The 17,224-nt window shown below is 48.6% G+C and overlaps 1 protein-coding gene across 1 annotated transcript in view; it reads left to right on the top strand.

Moving 5' to 3' along the window:
* The window catches only part of LOC101652615 (lysosomal protective protein-like), a 27,016-nt gene that overhangs the window by 6,786 nt on the left and 3,006 nt on the right, over nt 1-17,224 (top strand). Inside the window, exons 3-9 of the mRNA XM_030886590.2 lie at nt 690-824; nt 6,248-6,406; nt 8,042-8,133; nt 8,350-8,434; nt 11,704-11,853; nt 12,001-12,131; nt 12,948-13,110. Coding sequence (XP_030742450.1) covers nt 690-824; nt 6,248-6,406; nt 8,042-8,133; nt 8,350-8,434; nt 11,704-11,853; nt 12,001-12,131; nt 12,948-13,110 — 915 coding nt within the window. The remainder of the gene's footprint in view (nt 1-689; nt 825-6,247; nt 6,407-8,041; nt 8,134-8,349; nt 8,435-11,703; nt 11,854-12,000; nt 12,132-12,947; nt 13,111-17,224) is intronic.

Below are 17,224 nucleotides of genomic sequence, written 5' to 3'. Positions count from 1 at the left end.
GGGGGGGTGGGGGGGCTTGGGCAAGCAACTTAACCTGTGCAGGCCTCAGTCTCCTCCTCTGTGAAAGGGGCACTGGTGTTGGGAGGATGCACATCGTGTAGGGGAGGAAGCCGGGCAAAGTGTGTGAACCCGTCCATCAGTCCCTGGGCCCTGGCCACTTACTGGCGATGTGACCTTGAGCCAGCCTCCCTTGACTCTTAACAGTGATAGAAGCTATCACAATCGTTACTGTGAGGAACAAGAAGGTCATTCCCACAGAGTGCTTAGCAAGTACCTGACAGAAGCTACTAGAATAAGTACTTATCTTGTTGTTCCTCACAGTGCTCCTGTCCCAAGGACCGAGGGAAAACCAGCACCTCTAAGGAGCAGTTTGGGGTGAGGGGCAGGAAGAAATGCTGGGCAAAGTTTGGCTTTCCTTGGGAATGACCTGAGCTACTCTGGAGGGGAAGTGTTGTCTTTACAGAAGGCTTTGAGAGACCTGCCTGGCCTCCTGCCTTGAATGGCAGTGCAGTGCTCCAGGGCCATCTACTCCCTGACTTGGGCTCCCACTGCTTTTGTCCCTCCCTCACTGCCTTTTCATGGTGAGCTACAGGCAAGAGCTCCCTTCAATGAGTGCGACCTTCAGCCCCCCCGGTTGCCCTTGGTCCCTGCAGCCCGGCAGATGCTTGTCTATCTCCCCCCCTCCACAGATGAACACTGATGGATCGCTCTACAGGAACCCATACAGCTGGAACAAGGTGGCCAATGTCTTGTACCTGGAGTCCCCTGCAGGCGTGGGCTACTCCTACTCCCTCAGTCAGAACTACCAGACCAACGACCAGCAGGTGAGAAGCCAAGCCGTTCCAGGAGGAGACAAGGAAGAGGGCGCAGATGGGAAAGGAAGGAAGAAAAACAGGAAAGCAAAATGGGAGTGGGGAGAGAAGATGGGGAAGGAGGGAGGGAGGGAGAGAGGAAGGAACGAAGGAAGTGAGAGAAGGGGACAGGGAGAAATGACTGGAAGAGGCAAGGACATGGCTGATGTCTCCCTAGACCAGAAGCTGAGACTGGTGGCCTGTGGCTGCATCCCCGCAGTCCGTGGATGACTTTGCTTTGACGGGAAGGAGGGAGGGAGGGAGAGAGGAAGGAACGAAGGAAGTGAGAGAAGGGGACAGGGAGAAATGACTGGAAGAGGCAAGGACATGGCTGATGTCTCCCTAGACCAGAAGCTGAGACTGGTGGCCTGTGGCTGCATCCCGCAGTCCGTGGATGACTTTGCTTTGACGGGCATAGCGTCTGCAGAGGCGATAACCTGAATTCTGGGTACCACCATTTGAAAGGTTTCACGTCCACCTTCAGACCGGTGGCCTCTGTTTGTATGAAAGCTTCAAATCAGAGGCATTTGGTGTGTGTGTGAACAGAGCAATGCGAAAGGGGAGCCTTAACCCCATTTTAAAGCCTTGACATGGTTCAATGACAAAAGCTGCCTTTTCTGATGGCAGTGCCCCCCACCTTGAAACTGACCTAACCGTATACACTAGAGAAGACGTTCACTTTTCCCTAATGTCCAGCATGGGCAGATCACAATCTGTTTCCAGCAAGTCTTCCTGCTACGGTTGAACGGATAGGTGTAGGATGTGGCAGCTTATACCAGCGTTATCGATAAACCTTTATATGGGCCTCCACAAACATACACGATGGTGGAAGCAATTTTACTAACAGGTTCCCCGAAAGCCCTGTCCTGCCACCATCCAATGGCCATCCGATAATAAACTGAAGGACACCCGCATTTTACCAATCATGTAACCCAGTTAGCTGTGACCAGCCATTCCAGATCGCCTGCCTTTGTCTTCTCTGATTCGTGTTTAGCCAACTATGATTCTGTAAAAATCACATGCAAATAAAGTTCTGGTGAAGATCATTCCATAATGGTTGTAACGGACCATGGAAAAGAGCTGCTGACAACTCAAAGTCAGATTCAAAAGAGGAACTAGAATGGGGAATGTCGCTATTCTGATAGAGGTTGCCACAAAGCAGGGATGCCAAAAAGATGCTTGCTGGCATTTTGTTGACTATTCGATTGTGCGGATCATAACTGTGAAGAACATCGAGAAGAATGGGAATTCCGAAACACTTCATTGTGCTCACGTGGAACCTGTACGTGGAAGAAAGGGCAGTCATTAGAAGAGAACAAAGAAATACTGGGTGGTTTAAAATCAGAAAGGAATGCGTCAGGGTGCTATCTTTCCATCATGCTTATTCCATCGACACGCTGAGTTGATCGCCTGAAAAGGTGCATTCTCTGAAGAAGAACACGGCATCCGAATTGGAGATCTGCAAATGACACAGTCTTGCTCGTTGAGAATGAGGACCCGGAGCGCTCACTGATGAAGAGCCAAGACTGCAGCCTTCTGAACCTAAAGAAACCCAAATCCTCACAACTGGACCAACAGACAGCATCACGGTACATGGAGAAAAGATCTAAGTTGTCCAAGATTTGGTCTTGCTTGGTTCCGTGATCAATGCTCTTGGAAGCAGCAGTCAAAACATCGAATGACTCATTGCATTGGGCCAATCTGCTGCACAAGACCTCTTTAACGGGCTGAAGAGCGAGCACGTCACTTCGAGGACTGAGATGCGCCTGACCCACGCCCTGGTATTTCCAGTCGCCTCCTCTGCATGTGAAAGCTGGGCCCTGGATAAGGAAGACCGAAGAAGAGTCGGTGCATACGAATTGTTCTGCTGGCGGAGAATATTGAAAGTCGCGTGAGCTGCCTGAAGGAGCACAGGTCTGCTTTGGAGGAACGAGAGCCAGAATGTGCTTTGGAAGGAAGGATGGTGAGCCTTGTCCCACATACCGTGGACATGTGATCAGGAGAGACCAGGCCCTGGAGAGGGGCATCGTGCTCGGTAAAGTGGAGGGGCGGCAAAAAGGAGGAAGGCTGCCAAGGAGATGGACCGACACAGTGGCTGCAACAAGGAGCTCAAACATTTCACGACAATTGTGAGGACGGCAAAGGACGGGGCCCTGTCTCGTCCTCTTGTGCACAGGGTCACGGCGATTAGGGGTTCAGTCCATGGCCCCTACCAACAACAACAGCATGGTTTGGTAACTTTTCATCCCTTTTCTGACTAGTCACACTGAAAAAGTATTTTTCTCATTGTCCATTGGAGCGGCCATTGTCACTCTGCGACTTTGGACACCATCCGGCTGTGAACTCTCCCTCATGACACCTCTACAGACGTAGCATTAAGCAGACTGTGATGATGCTTGCCTACTTGTTGAAAGTCAACCCCTGGCCTGTGTTCACTCTGGCAATGCCCTGGGGGCACCAAGGAGCAGTCAGTCCGACTGGGGTAGTTTGCAAACGCCACAATGATCTCTTATTCACCAGCGGTCACTCCTTGTCCATGGTCTTACACACCTCTGCTTCAGCAATGCTCCCAACTTGGCTTACAGCCTCTTATATGTTAGACCCAAACAACCCTCAGCCCGACCCTGGGGGCTGACAAAGAATGACAACAATATCTCCACCGCATATCGGTCAGGCTGTGGAAGCAAGCTTGTCCCTAGGATATTGGTCTCTTAAATGCTAGCCAGGTTACCCATGGGGAGAGGTTTCCGTGGAGCTTCCAGAGATGACTAGGAAGGAGGGCCTGGTGTTCTACTTCTGAAAAGATTAACCAGTGACAATCTTAGGAAGAGTAACATCGTGTCTGATACAGGGCCAGAGGGGGCACGATGCCCTTCTCCAGGGCCTGGTCTGCCCTGATCACATGTTCACAGTATGTGGAACAAGGCTCACCATCCTTCTAGAGGAGAGGCATTAAATACATGACTGAGGCATTAAATACATGACTGGGAAAGAGGCCCCTTCTCAAAGTCCAGTTGATCTGAAAGACACAGAAGGAGTAAAGATCTTGGGCCTTCATTTGCTCATGTGGCACAATTCCAAACTAGATGATAGAGCTGAAAATGTCCATGAATCATCAGAATGTGGACTATACAAAGTATGACTGTGGCAACATTGGAAAACTGAGATGGGGAGCCTGTCATCAATAGCCTAGGCATTGTGTCAAGTGCCCTTGAGTGGGCTCCAAATCATAGCGACCCTGTGACAGGACATGGCTGGTCCTGACCCATCCTCACAATGGTTATGTTCGAGTCCATTGTTGCAGCCACTGGGGCAGCACTACACTCCACTTCACCAGCATGCTGTCCTTCTCCAGGGACTGGTCTCTCCTGATAACGGATCCAAAGTATGCGAGGCCAAGTCGCAGGATCCTCATTTTTTAAGAAGCATGCTCACTGTACTGCCTCGAAAACAGATTTGTTTTTCTTCTGGAAGTTCATGGTACTTTCAGTATTCTTCACCAACGTGATCAAGTTCACAAGCAGATGAGTTGATTGAAAATACCAGGCCTTGGGTCAGGCTTTCCTCCGTCCTCAGGTGTCATCCTCGCCGTTCAACACTTCAAAGAGACCTTGTGCGGCAGCACTGCCCAGGGCAACATGTCTTGATTTCCTGCCTGCCGCTTTCATGGGTGTTGGTTCTGGATCCAAGTAATGGAAACCCTTGAAAAAGTCCATCTTTTCTCCACTCATCATGATGTTACTTATTGGTCCAGTTGAGCGGGGGTTTTGTTTGCTCGTATGCTAAGGCGTCATCCATCCGGAAGGCTGTCTTAGTGCTTCACGGTCTCCTGGCTTTCAGCAACCAAGGTTGTAACACCTGCATCTGGTGGGCTGTTAATGAGCCTTCCTCTGATGCTGATGCTGCGTGCTGCATAGTCCAGCTTCTCGGATGATGTGCTCAGCAGACAGATCAAATCACGGTGGTGAGAGGACACAGCTGTGACACATGCGTTGCCTGGTGTTAAGTGTTTCCTTGTTCCATTCGATTGATTGCCTTTGGTCTGTGTGCAGGTTCTACATGAGCACAACTGAGTGTTCTGGGATTCCTCTTCTTCGCAATGTTAGACACAGTCTGTTACAATCCCCACAGTGGAACACCTTCACATGTAAACATCACTCTGCTTTCAGTCTACTATTCTGCTTTCAGCCAAGATCTAGTGGTTAGCAACAATGATATCCCTCATTCCACCTCCTCTTCTGAATCTAACTTGAATTTCTGGCAGCAACCTGCCAATGTACGGTTGCATCTAATTTTGGGTTATCATCCACAAATTTTCCTAGCATGTGATATTTTTTAATTAATTTTTTCCCTATCATGCGATGTTAATGATAATGTTGGATAGTGTCTTGCTTCTCTTTGGGTCACTTTTCCTTAAAATGGGCACAAATATGGATCTCTTCCAGTCAGTTGGTCAGGTAGCTAGCAATGAAATTTCTTGGTATAGATGAATGATTCCAATTGCATTAGTCTTTTTGTTTCTTTTAAAACTTTTTATGGTGAATTAGGTGATGAGATTTACAGAGGGAGTATCGTCTTACATTCAACAATTCATGCACATTTGATTCAATTAATTCATCCATACCATTGAGGGGATCCTCAATGGATTATCATCTATTCCTCCTTCTCGCTGTTTCCATTCCTAACTTTCGGAACTTTGTCCTGGGGTAAATGCCACTCTTTGATCTTAAAGAGTTGACTAGCCTACCACAGTGGTGAGGTGACTCCCATTCCAGATCTGAAGGGTGACTACAGACAATAGTCTTGCAGGTTACATTAGGGTTAGGTGGGGGTTGTTTTTGTTTTAACATTTCTATTTGTATTCCGTCAATTCCTGGAGCCTTGTTTTTCTGCTAATACCTTCAGTGCAGCTTAAACTTCTTCCTTTTTAATACCATCGGTTCTTGACCATCTGCTACCTCTTGAAGTGATTGGATACTGGTCAATTCTTTTGGATACAGTGACTCTGTGTATCCCTTCTCTCTTCTTTGGGTGCTTTCTGCATCATTCGATATTTTGTCCATCGAGTTCTTCAATATTGCAACTCGAGCCTTGAGTTTTTTCTTTAGTTCTTCCCATTTAAATAAGGAGAGGGGCAGACTCTGGGGTTAGGGAGTCCTGTAAGGCTCATACGTGGAGGATCTTTTAAGCTTCACTAGAAAGCTCGAAGGGTGTCCCACTGTGGCTGAGGAGCCTCCTCTAGACTTAGTGGAGAGAATAGGCCAGAGGAGGAAGAGCTGAATTGGAGGATATCTCAAACAGATGATCACTTTGGGCCCTTGGCTGGGTGGGCAAGGTGGCCTATAAGTCTCTCCCATCTTGACCAGCTTCTCTGGCCTCATGTCCTCTCCTGGCAGGTGGCTGCTGACAACTACCAGGCCCTACTGAGCTTCTTTGAAAAGTTCCCCACTTTTGCCAACCACGACTTCTACGTCTTTGGAGAAAGCTACGGGGGAGTGTATGTCCCCTCCCTGAGTGCACAGATCGTCAGGGGCCCATTTTCCATCAACTTCAAGGTAAGTCTCCGGCCCCTGCTGGCCAAGGAGAGCCCTCCTCGCCCCTCCACCACACACATACATACACACTTCCTTTATTCTAGGGTGTTCTAGGCACTGGGCTGACACTGGGGGTATGGGAGTTACCAAGACAACACGCTCCCTGCCTCTATGGAGCTGAAGTTCCGAGTGGGTGGAAATAGGCACACTTAGCAGACACGGACATAAACAAGCTCCTACAGGAGCCTTGGTGGTGTCGTGGTTATGCACTGGGCTGCTCACTGCAAAGCCAACAGCTGGAAACCCCCAACCTCCCCCTTGGAGGAAGACGGGGGCGGGGGTTTCTACTCCCTCAAAGAGTCACAATCTCAGGCTCGGAAAACCACCAGGGCTGTTCTAGAAACCCCGTCTTGTAGAGCCATTGTGAGTCAGCATTGACTTGATGGCAGTGAGTTTGGTTGGGTTTTGTTAGGAGAAGGCGAAGAACGGCGCAGGAGGTGACTGGGATAAGGTGGGTTTGGGGAGCCTTCCTGAGAAGGAGTCAGCTGAGCTGAATGTTGAGAAGGAGCTGCAGAAGAGTTGGAAGAAGGGGAGTTCAGACAGGATGGTGGCAGAATAGTTCTGGGGTTGGGGTGGAGCAGGAGGAAGGACACCACTGTGGCCAAGGCCGAGTGAGCAAGGGTGTCCCACCAGGGGCCAGATCATGGAGGCCCAGGGAGCAGCTGTAAGGACTCGGGCCTTTATAAGAAGGTGCAGGAAGCCTTTGAAGAGGTTTTAGCAGTAGGGTGGGTTATGGAGGGTGAGGTCTACAAGGTGTGATTTATCATAGAGGTGGGTCCCTGGATGACACAATTGGTTTGTGCTCTCCTACCAACCTAAAAGCTGGCGGTTCAGACCCACTCGGGAACACTGCGGAAGAAAGGCCTGGCATTTGGCTTCCACAAAAACCATTGCCCAAACTAGTCATAACAAGGAGAGGGAAAAGGAACATGTTCTAGAATCGACTGCAGTGATGATGGCATGACCCCTTTTTAAATATATTTACACTATTGCATTGTCAATAAAACTGTTCAAAATATGTGTCAATTATATGTCAATAAAACTGTTCAACAAAAAAACCCAACAACACAAGAGCAGTTCTACTGTCCACAGCTCTCTGGCGACAGGCTTGGTTCTGGGTTTAGGATCCATTGCTGTGGCTTAGGACAGAGGTGGCAGTGGAGGGTGGACTATACTGTGAAGGGGAGATGGAGATAAATAGGGAGCTGGGCATACCTTTGGAGGATAGAGCTTACGTTCTGCCCTTAGCCTTTGCATCCCTTGCCCTCGTCAGCCTCTTGTGTCTCTATCCCTCAAGGAGGCTCATCTGAATTCTGGGCTCTGGGATTCTGAGGACAGTTCTATGCTCCTCCTGCAGGGGAGCAGTAGAGTCCTCTGAGTCTGAATCCTGGCCCTGCCAAACTGGCTGTGTGGCCTTAAGCAGCAGTTCCTCACCTGTAAAACAGGAGTGTGAACAGTAGAATGTGCCCCTCGGGGTTAGTCCTGGGGATTCAGTGAGTCAGAGAACAGAAAGGGCTCAGCACAGGCTGAGCGTCATCACGGCCCCTTCCGGGAGGGGGCTTCCCACCATCTCCTTGTCTTCTCTTCTGGTTTCAGGGCTTTGGAGTGGGAAACGGGATGAGCAACTACCAGCTGAACGACAATACTCTAGTAGAATTCGGCTATTACCACGGCCTCATTGGTGACGAGTAAGCCCCTATCATCTGTACCCTGTGGCACACCTATCTCGGAGGCAGGTGGTTCTCTGCCATCTGTAGGCCAGAGGCCGGGGAGGCTGCCAGGCAGGCCAACTTAGATGGAAATATGGGGTGGGGGGTGATGATGGGGTGACTGAGTTCCGGAACTGTGGTGGGCCGGGGGAATGGGATCCCTGCCCTGGTTGCCTGACTGAGCTCTGCCCACAGCCTCTGGGCCACCCTCCAAACCTACTGCTGCTCCAAAGACACCTGCAACTTCTTCAACAACACGGAAGACAACTGCTTCGATGCTGTAAGTCACCCTCGAGGGAACTTCTCTTTCCTCCAATGGTGAAGTGGCAGGGAAAGCCAGCCCCTGGTGCGGCACACCAAACCAGCCCAAACCAGCCCACCTCACTACCTGGACAGGGGAGAACCATGCTTTGGGGTTTTTCTGAGGCTATAAATCTTTACAGGAGCAGGAAGCCTCAATTTTTTTCCCAAGCAGTGGCCGGTGGATTCAAACTGTTTACCTCGCAGTTAGCAGCCCAATGTTGTGTAACACACTATGCTGCCAGCGCTCTCAATGTATTGTATACGCTCCTTCCTTTGTTCACTGCGATCCAGTCGACGGATGCCAACTCATAGTGACCCTAGGGGTTTCCAAGACTGTAACTCTTTATGGCAGCAGGAAGTCTCATCTATCTACCAAGGAGCAGCTGGTGGTGGTTTCGAACTGCTGACTTTGTAGTTTATGGCCCAACGTGGTGTAACCACTACGCCACCAGGGCTCCTGTGATGCACACACACACCCTCCCGACTCATGAGGCTTGGCTTCCCCTGTGAGTCACACATCAAAGCTGGTAGGCAGGCAGCTTGGGAGGGCCCAGGTTACTGTTTTAAAAAATATAACATATTGTTCTGTTTGACAAGCTAAAAATAGAGTCCTGTGGGTGACAAAGGAGCCTGTAGCGGGGACACATTGGTCTGTGATTCAGAGGTGGGCAATTTGAAACCACCCGCTGCTCCTCAGGAGAAGAATGGGGCTTTCTACTCCGATAAATGGCCACGGCCTCAGAGCCCCACAGGGGCATCAACTCCATGACCGTGAACTTGGTTTTTTGGATTGGTGGTTGATAACATGGCGGTGGTGGTAGAGTGGACAATGTCCAAGACCTTGTCTTTATCAAAACTTAGACCTAGCTTCCCTGCCAACCAGGAGCCCTGGTGGGGTCATGGTTACACGCTGGGCTGCTAACCACAAAGACAGCGGTTCAAAACTACCAGCTGCCCCTCAGGAAAGGGACACGACTTTCTGCTCACATAAAGAGTTACACTCTCAAAAGCCCACAGGAGCAGCTCCACCCTGTTCTGTAGGGGTGCTGTGCATTAGAATCGACTCGATGGCAGTGAGTTTGGTTGAGTTTGGGTTCTTGTCAATCAGGCCACCTTCCTCAAGCAAGGAGATTCAGACAGCATGCCCACACTCTTTCCTTGAGTAATGAGAGACTGGCTGTGTCTCAAGAGTAAATTGTATGAGCCAATCAAAATTGAGCTTATTCAGTTTCCTCGTTTTGTCCATAGAAGCCAAGCACTGCTGAGACTTGACGGAGGGAGTACCTTCCCACGTGGGGTCTGGTGCTTTTCACAGGTGGTTTAGTATCTCCGGCCCAAATAAATCTCATCTAATATATTAATTTTATTAGTCACGCAGTTTCTTTTGATAATCTTCATCTCAAGTTCAAACAGTATGGAAGTTTAGTGTGTTCCAAACTTAAATTTGTTATTATCCCAAGAATACATTATTATCCTGGTCCCTCTTATAGACAGGAAACTAAGCCAACCCCAGACTTTCTAGCCAGTGAGAGAAGAGACTGTACAGCAATGGTTCTCAACCTGTGGGTCGTGACCCCGTTAGGGGTCAAACGACCCTTTCACAGTGGTCGTCCAATTCATAACAGTAGCAAAATGACAGTTATGAAGTTGCAATGAAAATAGTTTTATGGTTGGGGGGTCACCACCACATGAGGAACTCTGTTAAAGGGTACAGCATTAGGAAAGTTGAGAGCCACTGTTGTAGAGGAAAAGAATTCAGGTCTTTCCTGCCCAAGGGTAGAGTTTGTCCTCCAGGCAAGGTGGCCTCTCACCACACCCCTCGACCTTTCCCTTATCCTGCCCTCCTCCAGAAGAAACCCTGCTCCAGGTCTGGACAAACACTCAGTAGTTAGGCCCTGAGCCTCAGCCTAGATAGCACTCACCAGGGAGCCCAGGAATGACCACTGAAGATAGTGGTGACAGCAGTGTTTGCTGTCACACCATCCAGGCCCCATCCCCCCACCCCCAGAAGGGTGTGTGTCTCCGAATGCAAATAGTTGTTTTAAGGGAATTCTGACTTCATCCATCACCAAAATGATTTGGTGTCAAAGTAAGACAGCCCCTGAAATCTTCTTAAAACCAATCAATAATTCCTTTCCCAGCGGTTCTCAACCTATGGGTTGCCACCCCTTTGGGGCTCGAATGACCCTTTCACAGGGGTCGCCCGATTCTTATCAGTAGCAAAATGACAGTTATGAAGTCGCAAAGAAAATAATGTGATGGTTGGGGGTCACCACCACATGAGGAACTGTATGAAAGGGTCACAGCATGAGGAAGGTTGAGAACCACTGCTTTAAACAAACAACCCCACTGCCATCATGTCTGACTCCTAGCCACTCTCTAGAGGAGTAGAACTTCTCCATGGGGTCTCCATGGCCAAAGAATGTCTGTCTTTCACTGTGACCGTTCAACAACAAAAGTCATTTGGTACAAACTTCAGCCTTCTCTTGTTTTCTTTTTGAAAGTGAACTGCAGAAGGTGTCAGAGGGGATGCATGCCCAGAGCACCATGATGAGTCAAACTGTGTGCCCAGAGCTGGTGGTGCTGGCCCTCCAGTCCTGGTTAGCCATTGCCTTGAGTCAAAAACTAACCAAATGCCTTGGCTTTCATTTTGGTCTTTGATAAAGGCTTATTGTCTGTAGGGAGTTCTTTCAGGTCACTGCAAGAAAGATCTGGGGATATACTTCTAAAAAGCCAGCCACCAAAAACTCTATGGAATACAATATCCTATACATGGATAGTCAACGAACAACTTGTCCTGTCTACTCCATGTTCTAATTCAGATTTCTGCTAAGAAGTCTGCTTCCACAAACCCTTTTGATGTTCTTGCTGTGCGTGCCCACGTGGAATACTCTTTTATTTTTCCTTTCATGTGGAATACTCTTAAGAACAGGAATGGGTCAGATGGGAGGACCAGCATCTTTGGCCCAATCTAAAAGGGCTAAATTAAAACAAATCATGAACCTTTGGTCTGTAAAACAGAAGGGAGCCCCCTGGCTTGGTGGAACTGGTTGGTACTTGATAGCTCTCTCCCTGTAGAAAAGGTTTATGCCAAGGTGAGGCCAGAGGGCAGGAGCTCAGGTCCCACAAGTTTTGTGTCAGGTTGCTTGCGTATCAAGGTAATTAGACCCTATGGTTAAATATACAGCAAACTGTTTGTGTTTCGCCCTAAACTTGGCAAGAACTTGGACTGATTTTTCTCCGCAGGTCTTGAAAGCCTATGGTATGATTCAGGGTGTTGGCCTCAACATCTACAACCTCTACTCACCCTGCTGGGGGGCACATGGCTACCAGGGGCGCTATGCTGCTGACATGAGCAACCTCTTCAGAAAATACCAGTTCAATGTGGCTGCCCCCGTAAGTGGTTGGGATGTGGGATGGCGAGGGGTGGGCCTCGCCAAATCGTCACTGACTCAATAACAAGGGCTTGGTTGGGTGTGTGGGGCGTGGAATAACAAAATAGGGATATCACGTGTCTGAGACTTTGAACCCTGTCCCCTCCAGCCTCCAGGTGGTCCCATCCCCGGTGTGCCTGCGTGCATCAATGCTACCGCCATGTACATGTGGCTGAACCGGAATGACGTGAGGCAGGCCCTCCACATCCCCAACTCCCTCCCTGTCTGGGAACTGTGCAGGTGAGTCCGGGAGCCATGAGAGAGGCAAGAAGGCGGGGCTGTGGCCCCACAGGACTGAGGGCCCAACCTGGGGTGGAGGTAGGACAGAGACAGCAGACCCGGCATAGGGGCTGCGAGAGGGATTTTGTTCACTCTTGTAATTCCAGCACCTGCAACAGTGCCTGGAATATAGTCAAAGCCATTGCCCCGGAGTCCATTCCAGCTCCCAGCAGCCCTCTAGGACAGTGGTTCTCAACCTCCCTCATGCCAAGACCCTTTAATACAGTTCCTCATGTGGTGGTGACCCCCCTGAACCCCCCAACCATAAAATTATTTTCGTTGCTACTTCATCACTGTAATTTTGCTACTGTTATGAATCAGGTGACCCCTGTGAAAGTGTCGTTTGACCCCCAAAGGGGTCTCCACCCATAGGTTGAGAACCGCTGCTCTAGGACATGGTTCTAGGATAGTGTTCTGTAATTTTTACTGAACTTCACAGATGGGGAGGCTGCCATATCTCCCATGGACAAGGGTTCATGGGACCTGGGAATGAATTACCAACCTTTTGGTTAGCCCCTGGGAGTACAACTACTGCACTACCATGGGGCCTTGAAACATAGTAGCTACTTAAGGAAGATCTGTTGTTAAAAGCCATCACTGAAGGGGAGGCACAAGTTGTAGTTGGAAAGGCCCAAAGGACCTGTCTTCCAGGATAAGGATGCCGCAGAAGGTGATTTGGGGGTGTGGGTAGGCTCATGCCTGGAAGCAAATGTTTGTTGGTTATGCCCTACTCTCTGGACATGGCTGCCTGGACGTCACCTCTGCTTCTCTCTGCAGCCCCCAGGTTAGCTCCCAGTACCAGAGGCAGTACTTGGACATGGCTCCTTTCTACCAGGAGCTGCTGCAGCATGACCTTCGCGCCCTTGTCTACAACGGGGACATTGACATGGCTTGCAACTTCCTGGGTGGGGAGAGGTTTGTGGAGGCCCTAAAACAACCGGTGAGAAGATGGCACCCTGAGGGGAGGGCGAGTCCGGAGGCCTGGGAATGGAAGGGGTGGAGCTAGAAGTCTTCCCAAAGCCGCCAGAAAGAATCTGTACTGGCTGCATTCCTGTCTTGGGGAAGAATTCTCTAGAACAAGAAGACTGGAGAGATGGATTTCTTCCTTTCTTGGGTCAAAGAATCCCTGAGTGATGCAAATAACCAACACGTTAACCAGTGGTTGCAGGTTCAAGTGCACTCATAGGGCCCAGGGAAAACCCTGGCAATCTGCTTCCCAAACATAGAGACCAGATGGCAACGGAGACCAGTCTCGAAGCCCAGATGGTGGAGACGGAGTCTCTCCTGCCTGTGGCTACAGTCCAGCTTTCCTTAATTCCCCAAATTCCCTGAATTTTGGACAGGAGAACTTCTGTCCAAAAGAACTTCACGGGCATTTAAATGTGTGTCAGTCTCCGCATCTAAAATTAAGACTCTCCCCTCTTCTCCAGCTACAACCCTCCTTCTCTCCCCCCCACCCAATCTGGCAGCAGCTTCCTCAATCTGCAGAAACCTCTCCAAGGTCTCCAGTGGCCACACAATCCAAGGACCTGGTCAACCCCCTCTGCTTGATCACTCAGAAACACAAGGAGCCCCCAAGCTTCCTGACTCACAGGGCCTTGGGCCTTGGGCCTTGGCTGGGGCTGCTCCTCCCTGTCCTTAACTATGGCCTTGAAGATCAACATTCCTTAGGCCCTGGGGCCTCTGCTTCCTCTAACAGCTGCTCAACTTTCAACAAACAACTCCAGTCCCTGAATCACTCTGAGCCCTAGCTCTCAGGGCCCATTGGGCTTCCTCACTTGTGTGACTCAAAACCAAAGCACACTGCTCTGGATGGATCCTACAGGACAGGGAAGAATTGCCCCTTAAGTTGTGAGACTGTAACTTTTTTTTTTGTTTTGCTGTTCAACACTTTATTTATTTTCTAAAGCATTTTATTAGGAGCTAATCTAGGACAAGATACCATTCCATAGTTCAAATACGTCAAGCAGTGTTGAACAATTGCTGTCCAAATCAGATTCAAAATATTTTTTCCTTCTCATTTATTTTTCCATGACCAAGTTAAGTTTATTCTGGCAATGAAAGAGTAAGAGTGGTTTAATATTTGGCCATCAAACAATGTCATCTATCATATTAACAGAATAAGATAAACTATTTCATTTCAATGGACACATTTTGGTTGTTTAATCCTTTTATTAGAGGATTGTACAACTCTTATCACAATCTATACAGCCATCGATTGTGTCAAGCACACTTGTACATTTGTTGCCATCATCATTTTCAAAATATTTTCTTTCTACTTGAGCCCTTGGTATCAGCTTCTCATTTTCCCCTCCCCCCCACCCTCTCTCCCTCATGACCCCTTGATAATTTATAAATTATTATTTTTTCATATCTTACACTAACAGATATCTCTCTTCACCCACTTTTCTATTGTCTATCCCCCCTGGGAGGGGGTTATAGGTAGATCATGGTAATTGGTTCCCCTTTTCTCCTCGTACCTTCCCCTTCCCCTCCTGGTATGACTACTCTCAATATTGGTCCTGAGGTTTGCTTGTTTTTTTAATACAAAACTCATTCATGATAAAAAAGTTCAGACCTATGGTAATACTTCAACCGAATTAAGGATATCTATGAAAAGCCGTTTTTTCCCCAACAAAACACTTTATTGAGAGCTAATACATAAGTCATATCATTCCATAGTTCAATCACATCAAGCAGTGTTGTACAATTGCTACCACAGTTTCAAAACATTCGCTTACTTCTTGAACTCCTTGACTGTAACTCTTTAAAATATATTAATATATGTTAATAATATTATTAATTTATATATAATTCTCTGGCTCAATCACATTGAGTAGAATGTAAAACTGTTACCAAAATCAGTGTCCAAACATTCTTTTTCTACATGGACTCCTTGATATCATCTCCCTTTCAACACCCCCCAACTTAACTTCTCTTCCCCCAAAACTCTTATTCTACTTGCTGTCTCATCAACCCTGGGTTTCATTTACCGAAAAATGGAAAAGCACATAACACAACTTTAAGAGGGTGACCTTCAATGACATGTCACCACTGACATACATCCTAATATGGACAAGCAAAAGCCTCATCTTTCTCCCATGGAGTGGCTGGTGGTTTCAAACTGATGACGTTGCAGTTAGCAACCATATGTGTAATCCCTACATCCCCAGGGCTCCCCATAGGTGACTCATAAGCACCTGACGTCACCAAATCAAACTCACTAACACTGCTCCCAAGTGTGCTCCTGCAGTCTCCCTCCCTCTCTGCAGGCCACCCCGCCCCTTTCACTTCTCCCTCATCTTTCAGAATCTATCCTTTGCCAAAGCCTGACAAGTGTCCCACCCCACCCCAGCTCTGGAGGCTCCACTTCCTTCCATCCTCCCACCCACCAGAACTTTCCTTAGAACACAGCCAGGGTGGCTTTGTTGTTGTTAGTTGCTATTGGGCCAGTTCAGATTCACAGCAACTTTATTTACAACTGAGTGAAGCACTGTCTAGTCCTGAGCCATCCTCACCGTTAATGTCTGAGGCCATGGTTGTAGCCTCTGTGTGGATCGTTCTGGATGAAGGTCTTTATCTTTACTGTTGATCTCTACCAACCATCATGTCCTGCCCCAGGGATTGACCCTTCTTGATAACATGTCCAAAGGACACAAGACAAAGGTCTCACCATACTACCTTCTAAAGAGGACTTCGTCAAGGAAGATGTGTTTGTTCTTCTGACAGTTCATGGAACTTTCAGTCTTCTCCAAACTCCATAAAACCAAACTCACCCAAGTCAATGCCAGCTCACAGAGCCCCTAGGACAGAGTACAATTGCCCCTGTGGATTTCCAAGACCGTAAATCTTTACCAATTGAAAGCCTCTTTTTTCTCCTGCAGAGCAGGTGATGGTTTCAAACTGTTGACCTTGTGGTTAGCAGCCCAATGCATGTGTGCCCACTAAGCGGTTTCATGGCTCCCCATTCTCTCTCTGATCTTCCCGATTCATTGTCTAGCTTTCCCAGGCATATAAGGCAAATGAAAATACCAAAGCTTCGATCAAGTGCATCTGAGTCCTCAAAGTGACAGCTTTCTGTAGTTTTAAGACAATGCAAATGTAGGCTTCCCCGCCACACCCTAGACCTTGTCCCTGACCAGCCTTTGGTCTTTAAGTCTTCAAATAAGCATAGACCCAAAGATACCTTCTCTCAGCAGGCATCTTGGCTACAATGACCTCCTGTTCTTCTTACTTTTCACTCAGTCAAACCCCCAGCCTGCTTCACATCCTCTGCCTGGACTGAGTTGCAGGCTTCCCCAAGTCCTTGGGTTATCATCAATGGCTGATTTCTAACCTGTGATCAGCACCTACCTGCATAGGCACCTGACGTCCAAATATTTCTACTTCCTTTTGGGAACAAGGAGTTCCTCCAACCCAACCAACCCCGCCACTATGGCGTCAATTCTGACTCAGTGACTCAATAGGACAGAGTAGAATTGGCCCCTGTGGATTTCTGAGACTGTAACTCAGAGTAGAAAGCCTCATCGTTCTCCCATGGGGAGGCTGGTGGTTTCAAACGGTGCTTCCCAGCCCCACCCTAACCCACTATGCCACCAGGGCTCCTGAAAGTGTTCCTGGGTGGTACAAATTATAACCCACTTAGTTGTTCACTTAAAGGCTGAAGTTTGAGTCCACCCAGAGGCACCTCAGAATAGGGTCCTGGGGATCAACTTTGATTTGGAGCATCAGGTGCCTGTGATTTACTCTAGTGGAGACGACTAGCGGCCTTCTAGGAGACTAAAGTTTGGAGTACTCAGAGACTGGGCTCACTGACAGACAGCATTGTGCTGCTGTGCTGAGTGCCTGACTGTTCAGAGCTAGGTTCCCAGCCCCTCGTGGGCATTTCATCAGTGGTTATCAATTGAAGAAATGAGGGCTCTGCCCTGGTGGTGGAAGCAGAGGCTGTAGGGCTGGTCTGGGCTCTTACATCCCTAATGCTCCAGCTTTCCTTCCTTCCTTCCTTCCTTCCTTCCTTCCTTCCTTCCTTCCTTCCTTCCTTCCTTCCTTCCTTC

Source organism: Echinops telfairi, unplaced genomic scaffold, assembly GCF_000313985.2.
Source record: "Echinops telfairi isolate 266 unplaced genomic scaffold, ASM31398v2 ScPeMD7_2291;HRSCAF=2852, whole genome shotgun sequence".
NCBI lineage: Eukaryota > Metazoa > Chordata > Mammalia > Afrosoricida > Tenrecidae > Echinops > Echinops telfairi.
This window is presented reverse-complemented; position numbering and strand designations above follow the sequence as displayed.